The 19148-nt window shown below is 35.5% G+C and overlaps 3 protein-coding genes, 1 long non-coding RNA gene and 1 other non-coding gene across 23 annotated transcripts in view; 2 read left to right on the top strand and 3 right to left on the bottom strand.

Moving 5' to 3' along the window:
* LOC103447480 (probable disease resistance protein At4g27220) overlaps positions 1-15096 on the bottom strand; it is a 27909-nt gene extending 12813 nt beyond the window's left edge. Inside the window, exons 1-3 of one of the 2 annotated variants that reach the window (XM_070807686.1) lie at positions 14334-15096; positions 13442-14243; positions 12838-13030 (exon numbers count right to left, since the gene is read on the bottom strand). In XM_070807686.1, coding sequence (XP_070663787.1) covers positions 13623-14243; positions 14334-15029 — 1317 coding nt within the window. In that variant the 5' untranslated portion in view covers positions 15030-15096 and the 3' untranslated portion in view covers positions 12838-13030; positions 13442-13622. Of the gene's footprint in view, positions 1-12837; positions 13031-13441; positions 14244-14333 lie in introns of those variants that run through there. The other variant, XM_070807687.1, reaches the window with a different exon arrangement.
* LOC103447465 (uncharacterized) overlaps positions 481-19148 on the top strand; it is a 62183-nt gene continuing 43515 nt past the window's right edge. For 2 of the 17 annotated variants that reach the window (XR_011572879.1, XR_011572881.1), the window contains exons 1-3: positions 481-719; positions 806-856; positions 1779-1845. Coding sequence is in view for 1 of the 17 variants with exons in the window: in XM_070807692.1 (XP_070663793.1) it covers positions 812-856; positions 1288-1324; positions 1779-1845 (149 nt within the window). In the remaining 16 variants the exon portion in view is untranslated. Of the gene's footprint in view, positions 720-805; positions 857-1287; positions 1325-1778; positions 2150-7043; positions 8211-8313; positions 8745-9122; positions 9205-10024; positions 10212-10789; positions 11251-19148 lie in introns of those variants that run through there. The other 15 variants (XR_011572883.1, XR_011572877.1, XR_011572889.1 and 12 more) reach the window with 15 other exon arrangements.
* LOC114819865 (U6 spliceosomal RNA) lies at positions 10843-10946 on the bottom strand. The gene has a single exon (XR_003767164.1). It is a non-coding gene; the product is annotated as a U6 spliceosomal RNA (small nuclear RNA).
* On the top strand, positions 11828-18712 carry LOC108171379 (uncharacterized). Of its 2 annotated transcripts, XR_011572893.1 has the most exons (5): positions 11852-12228; positions 16421-16630; positions 17679-17893; positions 17991-18243; positions 18396-18712. It is a non-coding gene; the product is annotated as an uncharacterized lncRNA (long non-coding RNA). The 2 variants fall into 2 exon arrangements; XR_011572892.1 differs by having other exon boundaries at positions 11828-12228; positions 16421-17893.
* The window catches only part of LOC103429901 (probable disease resistance protein At4g27220), a 32237-nt gene continuing 30096 nt past the window's right edge, over positions 17008-19148 (bottom strand). Inside the window, exons 6-9 of the mRNA XM_070807679.1 lie at positions 18390-19148; positions 17656-18299; positions 17307-17368; positions 17008-17175 (exon numbers count right to left, since the gene is read on the bottom strand). Coding sequence (XP_070663780.1) covers positions 17323-17368; positions 17656-18299; positions 18390-19148 — 1449 coding nt within the window. The 3' untranslated portion in view covers positions 17008-17175; positions 17307-17322. The remainder of the gene's footprint in view (positions 17176-17306; positions 17369-17655; positions 18300-18389) is intronic.

Raw genomic sequence — 19148 nt, 5'->3', positions numbered from 1 at the left:
ATGTGTGGGGTAAGTTGCAGTTCCAATCATCGTCTTGCTTGTGCTGCTACGTTGCTGTACCCGTTCCTAATTTGCCGTACACACGCTCTCCGCCCTTCGTAATATAATATTCTATAACAAGTATATTATTTTTGGATAAATAGGGGTGACAACTTGTTTCCATTTGCAGTGCGTAATCTAGCACATATTTTTTTCCTTTCAATGTGGATTCACGTTTTTTTCCTCTCAAATCCTTTGTTGTTAGCAAACATACAATGGTTGTAAGCAAACATAATACGAGTTTTTTCTTTAATTGAATGATACTTTGCACCAAGAAATCTAAATCATTTGAATGAATATTCAAACTATAGCATAACAAAAGAAACATACTACTTTAATCAACTGAACCTGAGCCCCGATGATCTATGAGTTAGAAAAGAAATAAAAAAATCCAAAAAATAAGAAAGAAAAGGACAATTATATACGACGGCCCACCATACAGGGCCTTTGGGAAGGAGAAAAGAAAGGGCAATAATCCACTAACTTTTCCGGTTGAAATCCCCCCGAAAAACAAAACCGTCCATCGCATATACACGCTATATTAACTCCTAAAACCCTAATTCGTATATTATTAGCTCAGTGGGATTTTTATTTTCTCCTGCTTTCGCTTCAAATCGGACGCTTAAACCCCTCTGCATTTAGAGCTACCACTTTCAGCGCGTTCGATTCCATCCCACCGAGTAAGATTACTTAAACCCTCTCTGCTAATTCATTCGGTTTCGAAGAAGTTTGTGTAAATTAATTTGCGAATTTGCGAATTGTCCAGGTTCTAATGGCTGCCCCCAACAATGCGCCGACGGTTTTGGACAAGGAACAGGTAATTACCCTTTTGCTTCATTGTTCCAAAGTTTTTACTTTTTGTTCTCTAAAAATGAATTCAAGTTTTAGATTGGATTTAATGCATGCCCAAGACTGGATTTTGGGGAAAGTTTTGGAAATTCATGGTTAGATTGTTCAATTGATGTTGGGAATCTGGGTGTTCTGTGAGTTTGGGCGTAATCGAATTGGGTCTTATTTGTCTAATTGATCAATGATGGCAGTGTTTTGACATTAGTAAAAGTGAGACGTGGATATTTCTTGAGAGTTAGGAAGCAACAAGATGGTTAATTTTTACTCTGGTGTGATGGATTTTCTGTTCTTTGGTTTTGAATTATTGTTCTAAATTCGTGTTTTTCAAATAATCTCTGGTGGGTTTTCGAAAGACCTTAATTTGGTTTTAAACAATTGTGCAAATTTTTGGTATGGCAGAGAAGGAGATGGAATACAGGGTTGAGTAGTTCAACAAGCAAGTTTTTGACGGCATTGTTAAATATCACGGCATACTAATCTAGTTTTTTGAAAGTTGGGTTTGTGCAAGGCTTATTATCTGAATAATTTAAGCTTGTCTCCTAGTTAGAGCAATTCTTTAGGGCCTTCTCGTTCACTATTATTTGTTTGTTTATTTTGACTTTCACCTGTGTCACTTCTATTTCCGTTGGAGATCATACTTTGTTCTGATGAGCATGTATGATTGTGCGCAAAAGAACGAATGATATTTCTGAAGCTACATTATCTGGTAGTCTTGTGGCTTCAGTTTGTGAGCACTAGAGTACTTCTCACCCTTGTGTTATACACTTAGACTACCACATCTCGTTAGGTTGTGCATTTTTAGTTAGGTATATGCAATTTTCTATCTGTGATACTTTAGCTTCCGAGTTATTCGGTTTTCATTTCTTTGTTTAATTGGTTCATTTATGCAGGCTCATCGTGGAATGTCCTCGACCCAAGAGGTAAAAATGATCTTCTCCTCATGGAAAGTCCTCTGATGTAAGTTATTTTTCCAAAATTTCAACTTTCAGTTTCGGGATTGATTCTTGATTTCAAACTTTTATTTGATTTTTCTGCCTGAATGCCGGAGATGAGATTTGTGGTTATTCTGTGAAGTTGTTGAAACCCCTAACAATCACGTTGATGTGAAAATGTGGTAGGAAATTGCATAGCCTGATTCCTTGTTTATTCTTTTGTGGCTTTCTAGCTTGTCACTAGAGTCATAAGATTTGGTTTAATTGGTAGAGCAATATTGTATGCAATATTTCCAGGACCAGAGATGAGTTCTTTCGCATCTCCCCAATCTTTTGCATTTCTTACACTAACTATGACTAGTGTATGGTTAAATTTTCAGCTTACACTAGTTATCACTAGTGTATGAAATTGTATGCTATACCACCAGTAGGCCTGGCAAACGGGTCGTGTCAGTCGTGTTCGTGTCGTTTTCGTATAACACCTGTTATCTTAATGGGTCGTGTCGTGTCACACCTGTTATCTTAACGGGTCCTTAACAGGTCGTGTCACTTTACCCAACGGGTAAAGTGACCCGACCCGTTATGACCCGTTAAGAAAAATATTTTTTTTTTCTTAAATTTGCACATACCACACATTGCCACATAAATATTACTTCAAAACATTAAAACACATTTGTCGTTTAAGTACTACATCTACACTCGAAAATAAGAGCCTAATAAAAAAATAATACATACACTACTAATCTATTACAAATTTTATATGTGCAAGGATATGCAAAATGAAACAGTTTTTGTTTTCAAGGTTATGAAATCTTTCTCAAAAGTTTAAACCTCAATTTACAAAATCATCGATTTACATCGATCATCATGAAATTGCATTGGAACTTTGGCTTGATCTATTGCCTTCAAGAGTTATGTTGATGACCTTTTCAGTAAGGTTTTCCACGTCATAACTATCTTCTGCATAAACTAAGCATAGAAAAACCAAACATTAAAAATTATTCAAATTATGAGAAGTTTACCAAAATAATTATGAAAAAAAATAAAACAATAGTACTATACCATACTTTTATTAAGTATAAACATAAGATTTTGTGGTATCTACTAGTGTAAATATTTTAAATTGAAGATCGAATTCAATCATTGTATTCATATAAGGTCAAGGAGTGTAGTTGTATAAAATCATCAAAATCGGAGTTAAATTAACCGTTAAATCGTGATTTTTCGTTTATAACCGTCGAAAAGTTTTGTCCCATTACGTTCTCTCTGAATGTTTGTTTTTTGCAATTTTTGGCATATGCGATCTCGAAATATATACAAACATGTTTGACGGTTGGATCATTGAAACTAGTTTCGTAGAATGAGTATCCCATCAAAACAATATATTCACTAATACTTAAGAGTTTATTCATACTTTTATTAAGTATAACATAAGATTTTGTGGTTTCCACTAGTGTAAATATTTTAAATTGAAGATCGAATTCAATCATTGTATTCATATAGGGTCAAGGAGTGTAGTTGTAACAAATCATCAAAATCGGAGTTAAAATGACCGTTAAATCATGATTTTTCGTTTCTAACCGTCGAAACGTTTTGTCCCGTTACTTGATCTCTTAATGTTTGTTTTTTTCAATTTTTGGCGTATGCAATCTCGAAGTATATATAAACATGTTTGACGGTTGGATCATTGAAACTAGTTTCGTAAAATGAGTATCCCATCAAAACAATAGATTCACTAATACTTAATAGTTTATTCATACTTTTATTAAGTATAATATAAGATTTTGTGGTATCCACTAGTGTAAATATTTTAAATTGAAGATCGAACTCAATCATTGTATTCATATAGGGTCAAGGAGTGTGGTTGTAAAAAAACATCAAAATCGGAGTTAAAATGACCGTTAAATCGTGATTTTTCGTTTATAACCGTCGAAAAGTTTTGTCACGTTAATTGATCTCTGAATGTTTGTTTTTTGTAATTTTTTATGTATGCGATCTTGAAGTATATACAAACATGTTTGACAGTTGAATCTTTGAAACTAGTTTCGTAGAATGAGTACCCCATCAAAACAATAGATTCACTAATACGTAATAGTTTATTCATACTTTTATTAAGTATAATATAAGATTTTGTGGTTTCCACTAGTGTAAATATTTTAAATTGAAGATCGAATTCAATCATTGCATTCATATAAGTTCAAGGAGTGTAGCTACAAAAAATCATCAAAATTAGAGTTAAAATGACCGTTAAATCGTGGTTTTTCTTTTTATAACCGTCGAAAAGTTTTGTCCCGTTAATTGATCTCTGAATGTTTATTTTTTGTAATTTTTGACGTATGCGATCTTGAAGTATATACAAACATGTTTGACGGTTGGATCTTTGAAACTAGTTTTGTAGAATGAGTTTCCCATCAAAACAATAGATTCACTAATACTTAATAGTTTATTCAAACTTTTATTAAGTATAACATAAGATTTTGTGGTATCCACTAATGTAAATATTTTAAATTGAAGATCGAATTCAATCATTGTATTCATATAAGGTCAAGGAGTGTAGTTGTATAAAATCATCAAAATCGGAGTTAAATTAACCGTTAAATCGTGATTTTTCGTTTATAACCGTCGAAAAGTTTTGTCCCGTTACTTGCTCTCTGAATGTTTTTTTTTTTGCAATTTTTGGCGTATGCGATCTCGAAATATATACAAACATGTTTGACGGTTGGATCATTGAAACTAGTTTCGTAGAATGAGTATCCCATTAAAACAATAGATTCACTAATACTTAAGAGTTTATTCATACTTTTATTAAGTATAACATAAGATTTTGTGGTATCCACTAGTGTAAATATTTTAAATTGAAGATCGAATTCAATCATTGTATTCATATAAGGTCAAGGAGTGTAGTTGTAAAAAATCATCAAAATCGGAGTTAAATTAACCGTTAAATCGTGATTTTTCGTTTGTAACCGTCGAAAAGTTTTGTCCCGTTACTTGCTCTCTGAATGTTTGTTTTTTGCAATTTTTAGTGTATGCGATCTCGAAATATATAAAAACATGTTTGACGGTTGGATCATTGAAACTAGTTTCGTAGAATGAGTATCCCATCAAAACAATAGATTCACTAATACTTAAGAGTTTATTCATACTTTTATTAAGTATAACATAAGATTTTGTGGTATCCACTAGTGTAAATATTTTAAATTGAAGATCGAATTCAATCATTGTATTCATATAGGGTTGTTGTAAAAAATCATCAAAATCGGAGTTAAAATGACCGTTAAATCGTGATTTTTCGTTTATAACCGTCGAAATGTTTTGTCCCGTTACTTGATCTCTGAATGTTTGTTTTTTGCAATTTTTGGCGTATGCGATCTCGAAGTATATATAAACATGTTTGACGGTTGGATCATTGAAACTAGTTTCGTAGAATGAGTATCCCATCAAAACAATAGATTCACTAATACTTAATAGTTTATTCATACTTTTATTAAGTATAATATAAAATTTTGTGGTATCCACTAGTGTAAATATTTTAAATTGAAGATCGAATTTAATCATTGTATTCATATAAGGTCAAGGAGTGTAACTGCAAAAAATCATCAAAATCAGAGTTAAAATGACCGTTAAATCGTGATTTTTCTTTTTATAACCGTCGAAAAGTTTTGTCCCGTTAATTGATCTCTGAATGTTTGTTTTTTGTAATTTTTGACGTATGCGATCTCGAAGTATATACAAACATGTTTGACGGTTGGATCTTTGAAACTAGTTTTGTATAATGAGTATCCCATCAAAACAATAGATTCACTAATACTTAATAGTTTATTCATACTTGTATCAAGTATAACATAAGATTTTGCGGTATTCACTAGTGTAAATATTTTAAATTGAAGATCGAATTCATTACTTGTATTCATATAGGGTCAAGGAGTGTAGTTGTAAAAAATCATCAAAATCAGAGTTAAAATAACCGTTATATCGTGATTTTTCGTTTATAACCGTCGAAAACTTTTGTCCCATTACTTGATCTCTGAATGTTTGTTTTTTGCAATTTTTGGCGTATGTGATCTCGAAGTATATACAAACATGTTTGACGGTTGGATCATTGAAACTAGTTTTGTAGAATGAGTATCCCATCAAAACAATAGATTCACTAATACTTAAGAGTTTATTCATACTTTTATTAAGTATAACATAAGATTTTGTGGTATCCACTAGTGTAAATATTTTAAATTGAAGATCGAATTCAATCATTGTATTCATATAGGGTCAAGGAGTGTGGTTGTAAAAAATCATCAAAATCGGAGTTAAAATGACTGTTAAATCGTGATTTTTCGTTTATAACCGTCGAAAAGTTTTGTCATGTTATTTGCTCTCTAAATGTTTGTTTTTTGCAATTTTTGGCGTATGCAATCTCGAAGTATATACGAAGTATATACAAACATGTTTGACGGTTGGATCGTTGAAATTAGTTTTGTATAATTCGTATTCCATGAAGTTCAATGGTGTGTGTGTGTATATATATATATTTATTTATTAAGTAGATTTAAATCTATTTATTTTGTATGTATAATTATTATAGATTTTAGGGGTATAAAATTTAATATATATATAATTATTATAGTTAATATGTTGGGTATAATTATTATAGTATATATAATTATTATAATTATTATAGTTAATTTAATATATATATATATATATATATATATAATTATTATAGTTTTTAGGGGTATAAAATTGTTAAATTAATATATATATATATATATATAATTATTATAGTATTTTTTTAGGGTTATAAATTATTAAATTAATATTTTGCTTATCGTGTATCGTGTTACCCACGTGTATACCCGAACAAACCCGTTATCTTAACAGGTGCTTATCGGGTTACCCGATAATGATCCGTTTCGTTATCGTGTCGACCCGGACACCTGTTAATTTCGTGTCGTGTCGTGTCGGGTTATCGGATCGTGTCAGGAATTGCCAGGCCTAACCACCAGTAAGTATATTGGAGTATACGTGCATGTAGTAGAGGGTTGATAACCCATTAGGTGACGGGGATGTGGTTTTGAAATAATTATAACTTTTTCAGCAGGTTTTAAATTTGGGGGCCAAAACCTAATTCCAAAGGAGACTATGCCGATTTTTCAGTAGATCATTTGAAGTTATTTTATTAAATTATATTTGCATGCACGTTATGGCTACGTCACTTTCCGGATGCAGGTCATCGCGCCTCCATTTTGGTGTCCACCTTGACGTCCCCATAGGCAGTCGAGAGATGAATTCAAACAGTAATAATCGCAATCGAAATTAATTATACATATAGTAAGCAACGGAAACAGAATCTTTAGAATGAAATTCTGGTGCAACAAATGACATCTTATTGGTTTTTTTTTTTTTTGGCGAACTGACATCTTATTGGTTTGTACATATGAAAGTAAGCGAATAGCCGAAGCCACAACCTTTTGTGATTGTTAACATCCTCGTTATATGGTGTCTAGTAGAATTCCGTCAGCTTCATTCTTCTCGGTATTAGAAATAAAAGAGAGATGTTTTCTTGAAATATAATTCGAGTTTCTAAAAAAAAAAAAAAAAAAAAAAAAACATATTTTAGTGTGCGCATATGCACACATAAGTGATTACGTAAATATTCCTTAGAGTGGCATTGAGGTCCCCCATCCATTCAGCCACTCCCATCGCGGTGCGTACTTGCAATCGGGGATGTGGGCAATAAGCTTTGGAGCTAATAGGCTTAAGTTTTGCACGTCAGTAACCGCCAATAACTCCAAAGACGGCAACTTGAAAGTATAAGTTTCACCATAAAAATACTTGAGTTTTGGCCGACATTTAAGATTGATGGACTTCACTTTAGGTAATGTAATTATTTCATCGGTGCAACGACCCGTAGCGATTTCAAGTTTCCGAAGTTACTTCCTGTGAACATCGATTGTGAACTACCCGTCTCCCAAACATGCGTTAAACTTGGCAATATATCTAACCGCAAGGACCTCAATTTATTGAATGCTTCAACGGAGTGACTACTTTCTTCATGCTCCGGTCCCTTTAGTTGAAAAATCACTTCCATCAAATTACAGTTAATTAGAGTAAGATTTTCGAGATTATCATCATCATTTGAGTCCTCAAGATTAGGTTGTGCAACCTAGAAAATTAAACACGATCAACAAGATGATACAATACTAATTAAAAGATGTACTTATAGAGGTTAATTGAACCTGATTTAAAAGCTTACCTCCAGATTAATTAATTGGACGTAGAAACGGGGGCGAGGAAGGAACTTGTAGGCAGCGGCAGGGTAGTTGTCACAGCCCGTCCCGGAGGTACATTTGACGGGAATGTGAAATGACGAAATTGCCCTTAACGGGCATTAAGGTACTTGGGTGTGTGACATTATTTTAGTCTAATCTTAGTAATGTGTTGGAAGAAAATAATAAGATAAGTTGACTTTAATTTGATTTTTTGTTATTTTGGTTAGGGATGTAAAATGGATGGTGGGGATTGTTTTTGGACATCACAAACCCTCTCTCTCTCCCTCTCATTCCTGTAGCCTCTCTCTCTCTCCTCCATCTCGACTCCCTCTCTCTCACACACACCCATACGTACGGACACACCCAAAACCTCCCAAATCTCGGTGGATCGAGGCAACCAAGGTATGCATCTTCATCCTTGAGTCATTTTAAGTTGATTGGTACTAGTTTTAGGAAGTGAAATCCTCGGAATCACGTGAAACCCGAACCTTCATTTTTGGTCACTATTCATGCAAACGTAAAATGTTTATTTTTAGGGAATTCTAAGCTTGTAGTGAGCTTAGTAAGGTCCCAAGGAGGCTCGGAGTACTTCGTTTGAAGGATTTGGACGTCAGGATCACGTGGTTCAACTTTGGCCGATTTTCTTGGAAATTTTCTGGTGAGATTTCTTGATTTTTAGAGCCTTAAACTAGTCTATCGTGATTCTACATGTTTGGGGCTTCATTTTGGTATAAAATACGAAGAAAATGGTTGAGAAACGAAGGAGAACAAAGAGTTTCAAAGTTCGCCAGAAACCGACCGCCGGAAAAACCAGTCCGGCGAGCTGAGGTTGAAGATGATGCGCGTGGGGGCGCGTGGACCTGTGCCACCCACGGCGCGTGGGGGCGCGTGGCAAGCCTAAAATTTTTTCTAAAAATTCCTCGACGTCCGTGACGTCGAGTAGGTCGATGTGGTATATTCATATACCCAAATTGAGCATCGTATGAGAAGTTATTTCGAATTAATGGTTATGTGTTTAAAATTAACGTTTTTATAGTTGTTTCGCATATAGGTGACACCTATCCCGAGGACGAGTGCATCCAAGGACGTCACGGGGGTTACGATCCATCGACTTATCAGTGAGTGGGCAGTTCTGATTTCGTATTACCTATATACAACTGTTTTTCCCAGAAAATACGTTTATGTGAAAATTATGAATTTATTTGCCATGCATGCAATTGTTGAGATATTTAGTTTGATAATTGATGCATATATATGTGAATTGACGCGGTGGACGCACATGTGAGTTTTATTATTATTCAGCTGAGTTATTTTATATGAATTGCATTGAAAGCTCATAAGTTGCACCTAGGTGTTAGTGCTTATATTGTTATTCACCACACCGCACGCTCGTCTTGGATCCAAGTAGGTGGATGTCGTACAGACCATGTGAGGGTTCTGACATGCTAGTCGTACATATCACTAGATGTGATTCCGACTAGTGGGTGACCTTAGTTATGCGCGCTGTTGATTGATGAGAGAAGCACTAGAGCGTATTTATACACCTGTCATCGTACAGACTACTATATGTAGTTCCGAGTGACGTGCAGAGTTGGACCGTACAGGTCACCGAGGTGACTCCGGTTGGATTAGATGTTGAGCTTTAGAATCAGCCGTACATGACCATTGTAGGATCTCCGGTTGATGTATTATTTCACCTGATTGATATTGATGCATTCTGATTATATTTTGTGCATGGCATATCATTTCTGAGATGTTGTAATGATGGATATGAGTTGAGTTTTGATGTTGCGTGTATATATATATATATGTTTATATACTATTTTCTGGGGAAGTATACAGGTTTTTACGGTGAGGGGTTAGAAATGTTTTAAATGAACTGTTTTGGAAAACTCTTTGGTTTTACTGACCCACTCATTTTGTTTTGCGCCCCTCCAGGTTCTAGTTAGCAGTTTGTGACTCTCGAGGTCTTATTTCGGCTTTCTGACAAACTCTTGACATGTAGGACTCACCTGAGAGCGATGTACTTTTATTTTAGTCCTACTTGACTGCACTTAAACCTATGCTCTGAATTTATGTGTTTACATTATAACTCGTCCTGTTATTCTAGTAGGTTGTTCTGCTAGAGTTTGGTTTGAATTCCTTCTTATGTATGTTGTTGTTTCGCTTCCGTGTCGCACTTATGGTTACGTCACGCTCACGTGACGGCCAGCACGCCTGGATCCTCTGGATCGGGGTGTGTCAGTAGTGGGGTCACTTTGGGCATTAAGGGCATTTTCGTGTTTTTGTCAGACCAAAAAAAAATATTTTGTTTTATTTTTTATTTTTTTGTTTTTCTTTAATACAATGATATATTTACACAAACTCGTTACTCCTAAGATTCGAACCTGATAATGAATATCACTAAATCGCAGTACTGAATGTCAATTGTTAAACAATGATATATTTATACAAACTCAAAGAGTATAGGAGAGGGTCGAGTTGGCCACTTCATAGACAACAAAATTTATTTCAAGATAGATATGTTGGGTACTACAATTCCAGTCACATTATAAATATATAATATCAATATTATTTGTATTTTGATATAAATATTTAGACAATCAAAATTTGTCGTTCAGTCAAATAGTGCAAAAGAGATATATTAGGATCAAATTTGAAATTTTCAAAAAGATGCTAACAAAATGCTCATTTCTTACTTAGGGTGAAAAGGTAGAGCAAAATATTGTTAGCCAGTGAAAGAGAGAATCAAATAGTGGAGGAGGAACTATTTTACGATTCATACGTGTAATCCTAGCTTAGGAGTCACACTAATCTTCTTTGTATCGTTCTAATTTTATGAGATGTCCATGAAGGAGATTTCATGGCGGTTTGCTCGTAGTGAATTTAAGAGAACATTGATGCTCGAACGATGAAGATTTTGGTTGTCAAATTGGGCTCTTATTTGCTAGGGAGTTCAGATTTCAATTTGAGCTTTTGAAGGGAGACACAAAAAGGGTGATTGATTAATTACGATCTCTAACGAAATCCAACACAAATCAGCATGATGGCATGACCAATGCTCCAAGACTTCATAATTTTAAGATGCAATCCAATTGTAGTATGAAAAAAAATCACATTGTGGTATTTTGGATGTTGGAATCGGAACATTTGGTTCACCAAAATGACACTTATATAAGAAAAAGACAAGGATTGAGCTTTCCAGGTTCTTCTTTGCGATGGTGGCTCCACAAGTCAAGCCGATATCGAGCTCTACGATGGTGGGCTTTGCAAATCATGGTTGCCATATTGCAAAATCCTTCAAAAAAATTCTCAACAAAAACGAACGTATGAGTATGACCTATCATCTTAATATTTTTTCGTAGTGCTCATCAATATGAACGCGTGAGCGTAAGCAGAAGGAAATTCAGAGCTAAAATGAAGATTCCATGGCACTACAATGTTTAAGGATAGTATAATAATTTTGTATTACCATGGCTGATTACCTTATGCTGTCAATTTACCTTTATTTTTCATTTCTATTTCAAATTATTTTATTTCTTTTCATTTTCATTTTGTTTCTTTTTATTTACATGTGTATTAAAAGTGAAAAAAAATTAATGATATTCATTTTTATTTGTAACTTGTAAGAGAAATCTTATATTCAATTATCACTAAAAAAAATTTGAACTATATTAGTTTTAGCCATTATTATCATCAAAACATGTTCCTTCTCATCTCACGTACCAAACACACTTTTGATGATAAATATTATCGTTTATTCCATAAATAAATGTGGAAAAGAACTAATGAAAAAGGTTGGAGAAACCCATTTTCTCTCCTTCTCCCGTATCCTCTCTCCTCCTTCTCTTTTGCGTTGCGCTGCAACAGGAGCCCCATTTAACAGCAAGCCGAAGACTGCCGAGTGCCGACGCAACAGCTCTGTCGTCCACTGGTCACCAAAGGCTCTCATACTACACATCCAGAATGCTCTTGCCGTCCCTTATCCTATCCCCCAAGTTAGTTTCTATAAATTCGTAGGCGATTTTCCTCAACTTCAAATCTAAGAAACGGTGACCCAGGGGTTTTCGGCCAATATCGCCGGAATTGGAGCTCGACCCAAGAGGTAGAAATGATACTCTTCTCGTGGGCTGTTCTCCAATGTAAGTTCTTTTTCCAAATTTTCAACTTGCAGTTTTGGGATTGATTCTTGATTTCGAATTTTATTCGATTTTCTGTATGAATGTCGGAGATGAGACTTATAGTAATTGTTGTATCAGTGAAGTTGTTGAAACCCCTAACGATTACGTTCCCGGTTGATAGTTGAAGCATGTCTATAACATGGTGTGGGATTGAACTCTGTAGAACCTTGTATTGTTGTGAATAGGCGATGAACGAACTCTGTTGCATAGGAATTATAAAATTCATGGAAAGATTGTGAAAATGTGGTAGGAAATTAGAAAATGGGGGCCAAAATCATGTTATGATGATGGCAATTGCATAGCCTGATTCCTTGTTTACTCTAGTTGTATTCAGCAGTTTGCTGTCCAGTAGATGTTTACCTATTTGGTAGACAAGGCTCCTCAAGGGAGAGCTTGCCGGAGGTGTGAGTGGACATTTATTTGAGAAATGTTTTTCTTTATCAAATATTAAGCATGCCTAGATACATATGATTTCCATTACATTTAGGGGGCAAACAGATTTTATTCAGCTTGTCCATTCTACAAACATGTGATTCAGCTTACACGTGTATAATCAACCTCGAGCACAAATAAGCAAACACTAATGATGCGAATTTAGAAACAAACAGTAATAATCGCAATCGAAATTTATGGTACATAAAATAAGCAACATAAATAGTATTTTTGGAATGAAATTCTGGTGCAACAAATGTCCTTTTATTGGTTTGTACATATGATATGGTAAACGAATTGCTGGAGCCACAACGTTCTTTAAACTCTTTTCCTGCATGCATTGGAGAATATTAGAAATCACTGAAATTGGAATAAGTTGAAACGCTTGTGCTTATTGTATATGTGTTTCCAAAAATAGCGGTTTAAGGATAAATTAATTTTTAGGCCACTTAGCACTACGGTTATGTTTATTGTATATGTGTTTCTGATAAAGGTTTCTCTTGAGGCAGTTGGTAATCTGAAATGCTTCTTCCTCTCACCTTAATTGCTATTAGGTACCTCGAAAAAATGAAACAGGTAGCAGATTGTGGTTTTAGATCCAAACTGTTCAATTTTTTTAAGTGCTATACATGTATGTATATATTATATAAAACATGGTAGAATATTTTTGTGAGTACTATATAGATAATTTTCATCAGTTTTTACTAAACCTAGAAGAAGTTGGAGATGGAAGCATTCTAACCTTTGTGCTTGATCAATCAATTGTGTTCGTCCTCCCTGTTGGTTTCGTCATCTTCATCCTTGCCATCGATTTTGTCATCGTCATCCTTGCCGTCGATTTCGTCATCTTTGTTGGTTCAGTGGTTGTATATTGATGATGCGGTCTTTCAGGTGGACACAAAAGTGAATGCAAATTAGAAACATTAATCTAAAGCATACCTTGTCCATTCCTGTCGAAATGTGGGTTTTACTTGCAATCGGGGATTATGCGTGTCAACAAGCTTAGAATCAAATGGCCTTAAGTCTTGCACATTAATAACCTCCAATAACTCCAAAGACGGCAACTTCAAAGTATAAGCTTCACCACAAAAATACTTGAGTTTTGGCAGACTTTCAAGCTTGATGGACTTCACTTTAGGTAATGTAATTGTTTCATCAGTTTCTTCTTCTGCGGCAACGATTTCTTCCATCTTCTCACAGTTATGAACTTCTATGTCCTCTATACTCACGAGAAGTTTGACTATGGACGATGAAAACAAGTATTTCAACTGGTTGCAAAAACCAACCTCCAGCGATTTCAAGTTTCCGAAGCTGCTTCCTGTCAACATCGGTTGTGAACTACCCATCTCCCAAACACGCGTTAAACCTGGCAATCTATCTAACCGCAAGGAACTCAATTTATTGAATGCTTCAATGGAGTGACTACTTTCTTCCTGCTTCGGTCCCTTGAGTTGGAAAATCACTTCCATCGAATTACAGTCATTTACAGTAAGATTTTCGAGATTATCATCATCATTTGAGTCCTCAAGATTAGTTGGTGTAACCTAGAAAATTAAACACGATCAACAAGATGATACAATACTAATTAAAAGTTGTACTTATAGAGGTTAATTGAACCTGATTTAAAAGCTTACCTCCAGGTTAATTGGACGTGGCAATATTTCAATGGGGCGGTGGGCGTTTGGTCTTGAATATGGTGCGCATCCACATCCAGCAGGGCACCAATTTGATGAACATGTTGGAGAAGTGCTGAAATCATGACTTGTTGAATCCTTCTTCAAGTTATTCTCCAGCATATATTTTGTGGATGACCATACAAATGTAGATCCCTCTGGAAAAAGACTTGTGAGACGAGGCAGGTCTTCTAGTTCAAATGTGTTCAGTTTCGGAAACAAAATCATGTCTTTTGTCGCCTTTTCTTCTTTTTCCTTTGTGATTCTGACTATAGTTTCCATGTCCAGACATGTTGATATCTCTACCTCTTCAAGATTCAAAAGTTCTCGGGCAATTAAATGCGAGAACACATATTCTAGACCAGAACAATAACTTATGTGCAAATATCTCAAATTTTGGAAGCCTTGAAATCCAGACGGAATGTTTTTCCACAAGTGTGTAAACGAAGTATCGAATATCCGCAACTCACGTAACTGGGGAAATATTGGAGTTGTCTGGCCATGGGTTTTCAGATCAAATAGCACGCCTTCAAACTTCATAAATTCCAAACGTACATCTTTTAAACTTGGAAACCATGAAATGCACTTTGATGGAAATATTGCTTTTTCAAATATGCCTGCAGATTGATATTTTGATTGAGGATAGAGAAAAAACATCTCCACCTGCTCTATAACCCCACCATGTTTGATCTCCGAATGCCGCAACTTTAACACTTTACCATTTCACGCCATTTCTCTTTCTGGGTTTCACGAATGTCAGCTCCCGAGACAACCCACCACCGCCGTTTGGCCACCGGAGGCAGCGGTGCGTCGGACTCGGATGACTCTGACGACATCCAATGCTGTTCAGTGGAGAGAGTGGGGTTTCGAAGGTGAAGAAGGTGGTGCATTTGAGTAAAGTTGAGAGAAATTGCAGGATTTGCCACTTGGGTTTGGAGGGAGGTGGTGGGACCGACCCTGCCTCTGGGGTCCCGATTGACTTGGGGTGTTCTTGCAAGGGGGATTTGGGTGCTGCTTATAAGCAATGTGCTGAGACTTGGTTCAAGTTCACGGGAGATACTTGAGTACAAAATTTTTCATAATTTAATTCATTATTTTCTTTGACTTTTGGTGTTTCTGCTTGAAATTATGAACACCCATTTGCTGGATTGTGAATGTTTGTTATGCTTGCGTGTTTAATGATGGTCCGAAAACTTTAGGATTATGTTTTGTTCTGTTTCTGCATTGAAGTGCAAGCACATGGATGTAATTGGTTTCCGGAGTCGCTCTTTCACTTTTGATGTGGCATTTACATTAGTGGAAAGTACGAGGTCCAATGCAAGCTAAAGGAAGTGTGTCTGTATACAAGAATTGAGCTCCTACGTCGAAAAGTACATATCTTGTGTGCCATGTATCTTTTCTGTATGCTTCTAATGAATATGAAAATGTTTAAATTATGCATATGGATTAGTAAATGATGATAAGCATTTGCATTCTTTGGTTCTGTCACAAGTTTATTTCGTTTATACATTTGGAAGATTTTCTATACTCGAAGGATGATAATTTGGTAAAGTTCTTAGGACCTTGCACGCTATACCCTCTGCAAAGGAAATATCTAAACTTAGGCTACAGGAAATATAATCTAGGTAAGCTGCATCACATGATATTACAATGACGTACGTACATCATAGATGGATTGGTGAAGACTTGCTGGGTTGGTAACCAGGATGAGGAGAAGATATGCAAGAACAGCAAGCAAGTTCAAATTTCATTTTACTCATCATGGTAAGGAAATGGAATGATATCTTGACGACATGACTTTTTCCCAGAAACAGAAATAGAAGATGGCCTTTGAAATCACTTATAGTGATTGTATAGCATTCTTTTCTATATTTTTGATATTTGTATGCTGTTGGTTACACTTCATTATGTTTGTTCAAAATCCTCATGGTATGTTTCTTCATTGTGTTCTGTTATGGTTGCAATTACTTGTCTTGCCTGACTGACATGTTATTTCTGCGTATGTATTTTTCTTTCTTACCTCAATCTGGTCTTGTTTTCGCATGAAGTTTATTTTCGTCCACCGGTCACCAACGGCCGTCAAATTACATATCCAGACTCCTCTTTCCGTCCTCTTTCCAACTCCCAAGTTAGTTTCTACAGATTCGTAGCCAAATTTCCTCAATTTCAGATCAAAGAAACGGTGACCGCGGTTTTCCGGCCAATATTCTCGACCCAAGAGGTATAAATGATCCTGTCCCGGTGGGCTGTCCTCCGATGTAAGTTCTTTTCAAAAATTTCAACTTTCAGTTTTGGGATCGATTCATGATTTCAAATTTTTATTCGATTTGTGTTAATTGTTCTGTCTGTGATATTTTTGGAGCCCCTAGATTGAACTCTTTTGCATATGTATTATAAAATTCATGGAAAGAATGTGAAAATGTGGTAGGAAATTATAAAATGGGGGCCAAAATCATGTTATGATGAAGGCAATTGCGTAGCCTGATTCCGTGTTTATTCATAATGCTTGTAGTTTGAGTGTTTGCAAGTTTGAGTAGCGTAAAGTTTTTCTTGTTTAATCTTATTCATTTATTTTTACATAAGCATTTCTCATTTCTTGGTGCAAATAAACATACATTAATAATGCGAACTTAGATACAAACAGTAACAATCACACTCGAAATTTATTATACATGCATAAAATAAGCAACATAAATAGTATTTTTGGAATGAAAGTCTGATGCAACAAATGACATTTTATTGGTTTGTACATATGAGATGGTAAACGAATTGTTGAAGCCACAACCTTCTTTGAATTGTTGTCCTGCATGCATTGGAGAATATTAGAAATCACTGAAACTCAAATAAGTTGAAACGGTTATGCTTATTGTATATGTGTTTCCGAAAATAGCAGTTTCTAAGCCTAGAAGAAGTTGAAGATGGAGACATGTTAACCTTTGTGCTTGATCAATTAATTGTGTTCGTCCTCCCTGTCGATTTCATCATCTTCACCCTTCCTGTGTTAGAAATAAAAGACAGAAGTTTTCTTGAGATATAATTGAGTTTTCAAAAGAAGAAAAACATATCTAAATACACTCTAGTGTGCACATACGCACATACATATATACATATATACATATATGTGTGTGTGTGTGTGTGTATATGGTTTTTGACTAAATTTTGATTACACTTTCGTCAAACTAAATCTGAACTGTTGATTATGCTTTGCCTAAATTTGTTGTCGAATTTTTTGTGGTGTTTGCCATAAATGATTGGAAATTAAAAACCTTATATTAAAGCATACCTTGTGACGTAAATATTCCTTAGAGTGGCATTGAGGTCCCCCTTCCATTCAGCCACTCCCAACGCGGTGCGTACTTGCAATCGGGGATGTGTGGCAATAAGCTTTGGAGCTAATAGGCTTAAGTTTTGCACGTCATCAAACTCCAATAACTCCAAAGACGGCAACTTCAAAGTATAAGCTTCACCACAAAAATACTTGAGTTTTGGCAGACTTTCAAGCTTGATGGACTTCACTTTAGGTAATGTAATTGTTTCATCAGTTTCTTCTTCTGCGGCAACGATTTCTTCCATCTTCTCACAGTTATGAACTTCTATGTCCTCTATACTCACGAGAAGTTTGACTATGGACGATGAAAACAAGTATTTCAACTGGTTGCAAAAACCAACCTCCAGCGATTTCAAGTTTCCGAAGCTGCTTCCTGTCAACATCGGTTGTGAACTACCCGTCTCCCAAACACGCGTTAAACCTGGCAATCTATCTAACCGCAAGGAACTCAATTTATTGAATGCTTCAATGGAGTGACTACTTTCTTCATGCTTCGGTCCCTTGAGTTGGAAAATCACTTCCATCGAATTACAGTCACTTACAGTAAGATTTTCGAGATTATCATCATCATTTGAGTCCTCAAGATTAGTTGGTGTAACCTAGAAAATTAAGCACGATCAACAAGATGATACAATACTGATTAAAAGTTGTACTTATAGAGGTTAATTGAACCTGATTTAAAAGCTTACCTCCAGGTTAATTGGACGTGGCAATATTTCAATGGGGCGGTGGGCGTTTGGTCTTGAATACGGTGCGCATCCACATCCAGCAGGGCACCAATTTGATGAACGTGTTGGAGAAGTGCTAAAATCATGACTTGTTGAATCCTTCTTCAAGTTATTCTCCAACTTCTTTCTTTGTGGAATTACAGCACCCAATGTCTTCAAATTTTCACATCTTTTCACGTGCATTTTTTTTGTGGATGACCATAGAAATGTAAATCCCTCTGGACAAAGACTTGTGAGACGAGGCAGGTCTTCTAGTTCAAATGTGTTCAGTTTCGGAAACAAAATCATGTATTTTGTCGCCTCTTCTTCATTTTGCTCTGTGATTCTGACTATAGTTTCCATGTTCGGACATTTTGCTATCTTTACCTCTTCAAGATTCAAAAGTTCTCGGGCAATTAAATGCGAGAACACATATTTTAGCCCACAACATTCTCTTATATCCAAACATCTCAAATTTCGGAAATCCTGAAATCCAGACCGAATGTTTTTCCACAAATGTGTAAACGAACAAAAAATTATCTCCAACCCACGTAACTGGGGAAAAGTTGGAGCTGCCTGCCCATCCATAACATGGATTTTAAGATCAAATAGCACGCCTTCAAACTCCATAAATCCCAATCTCACCTTTTCTAAACTTGGAAACCATGAAATGCACGTTGATGGGAATATTGCTTTTTCAAATATGCCTGCAGATTGATGCTCAACCCTTGCCGTTGTTTC

Source organism: Malus domestica, chromosome 11 (assembly GCF_042453785.1).
Source record: "Malus domestica chromosome 11, GDT2T_hap1".
Taxonomy (NCBI): domain Eukaryota; kingdom Viridiplantae; phylum Streptophyta; class Magnoliopsida; order Rosales; family Rosaceae; genus Malus; species Malus domestica.
This window is presented reverse-complemented; position numbering and strand designations above follow the sequence as displayed.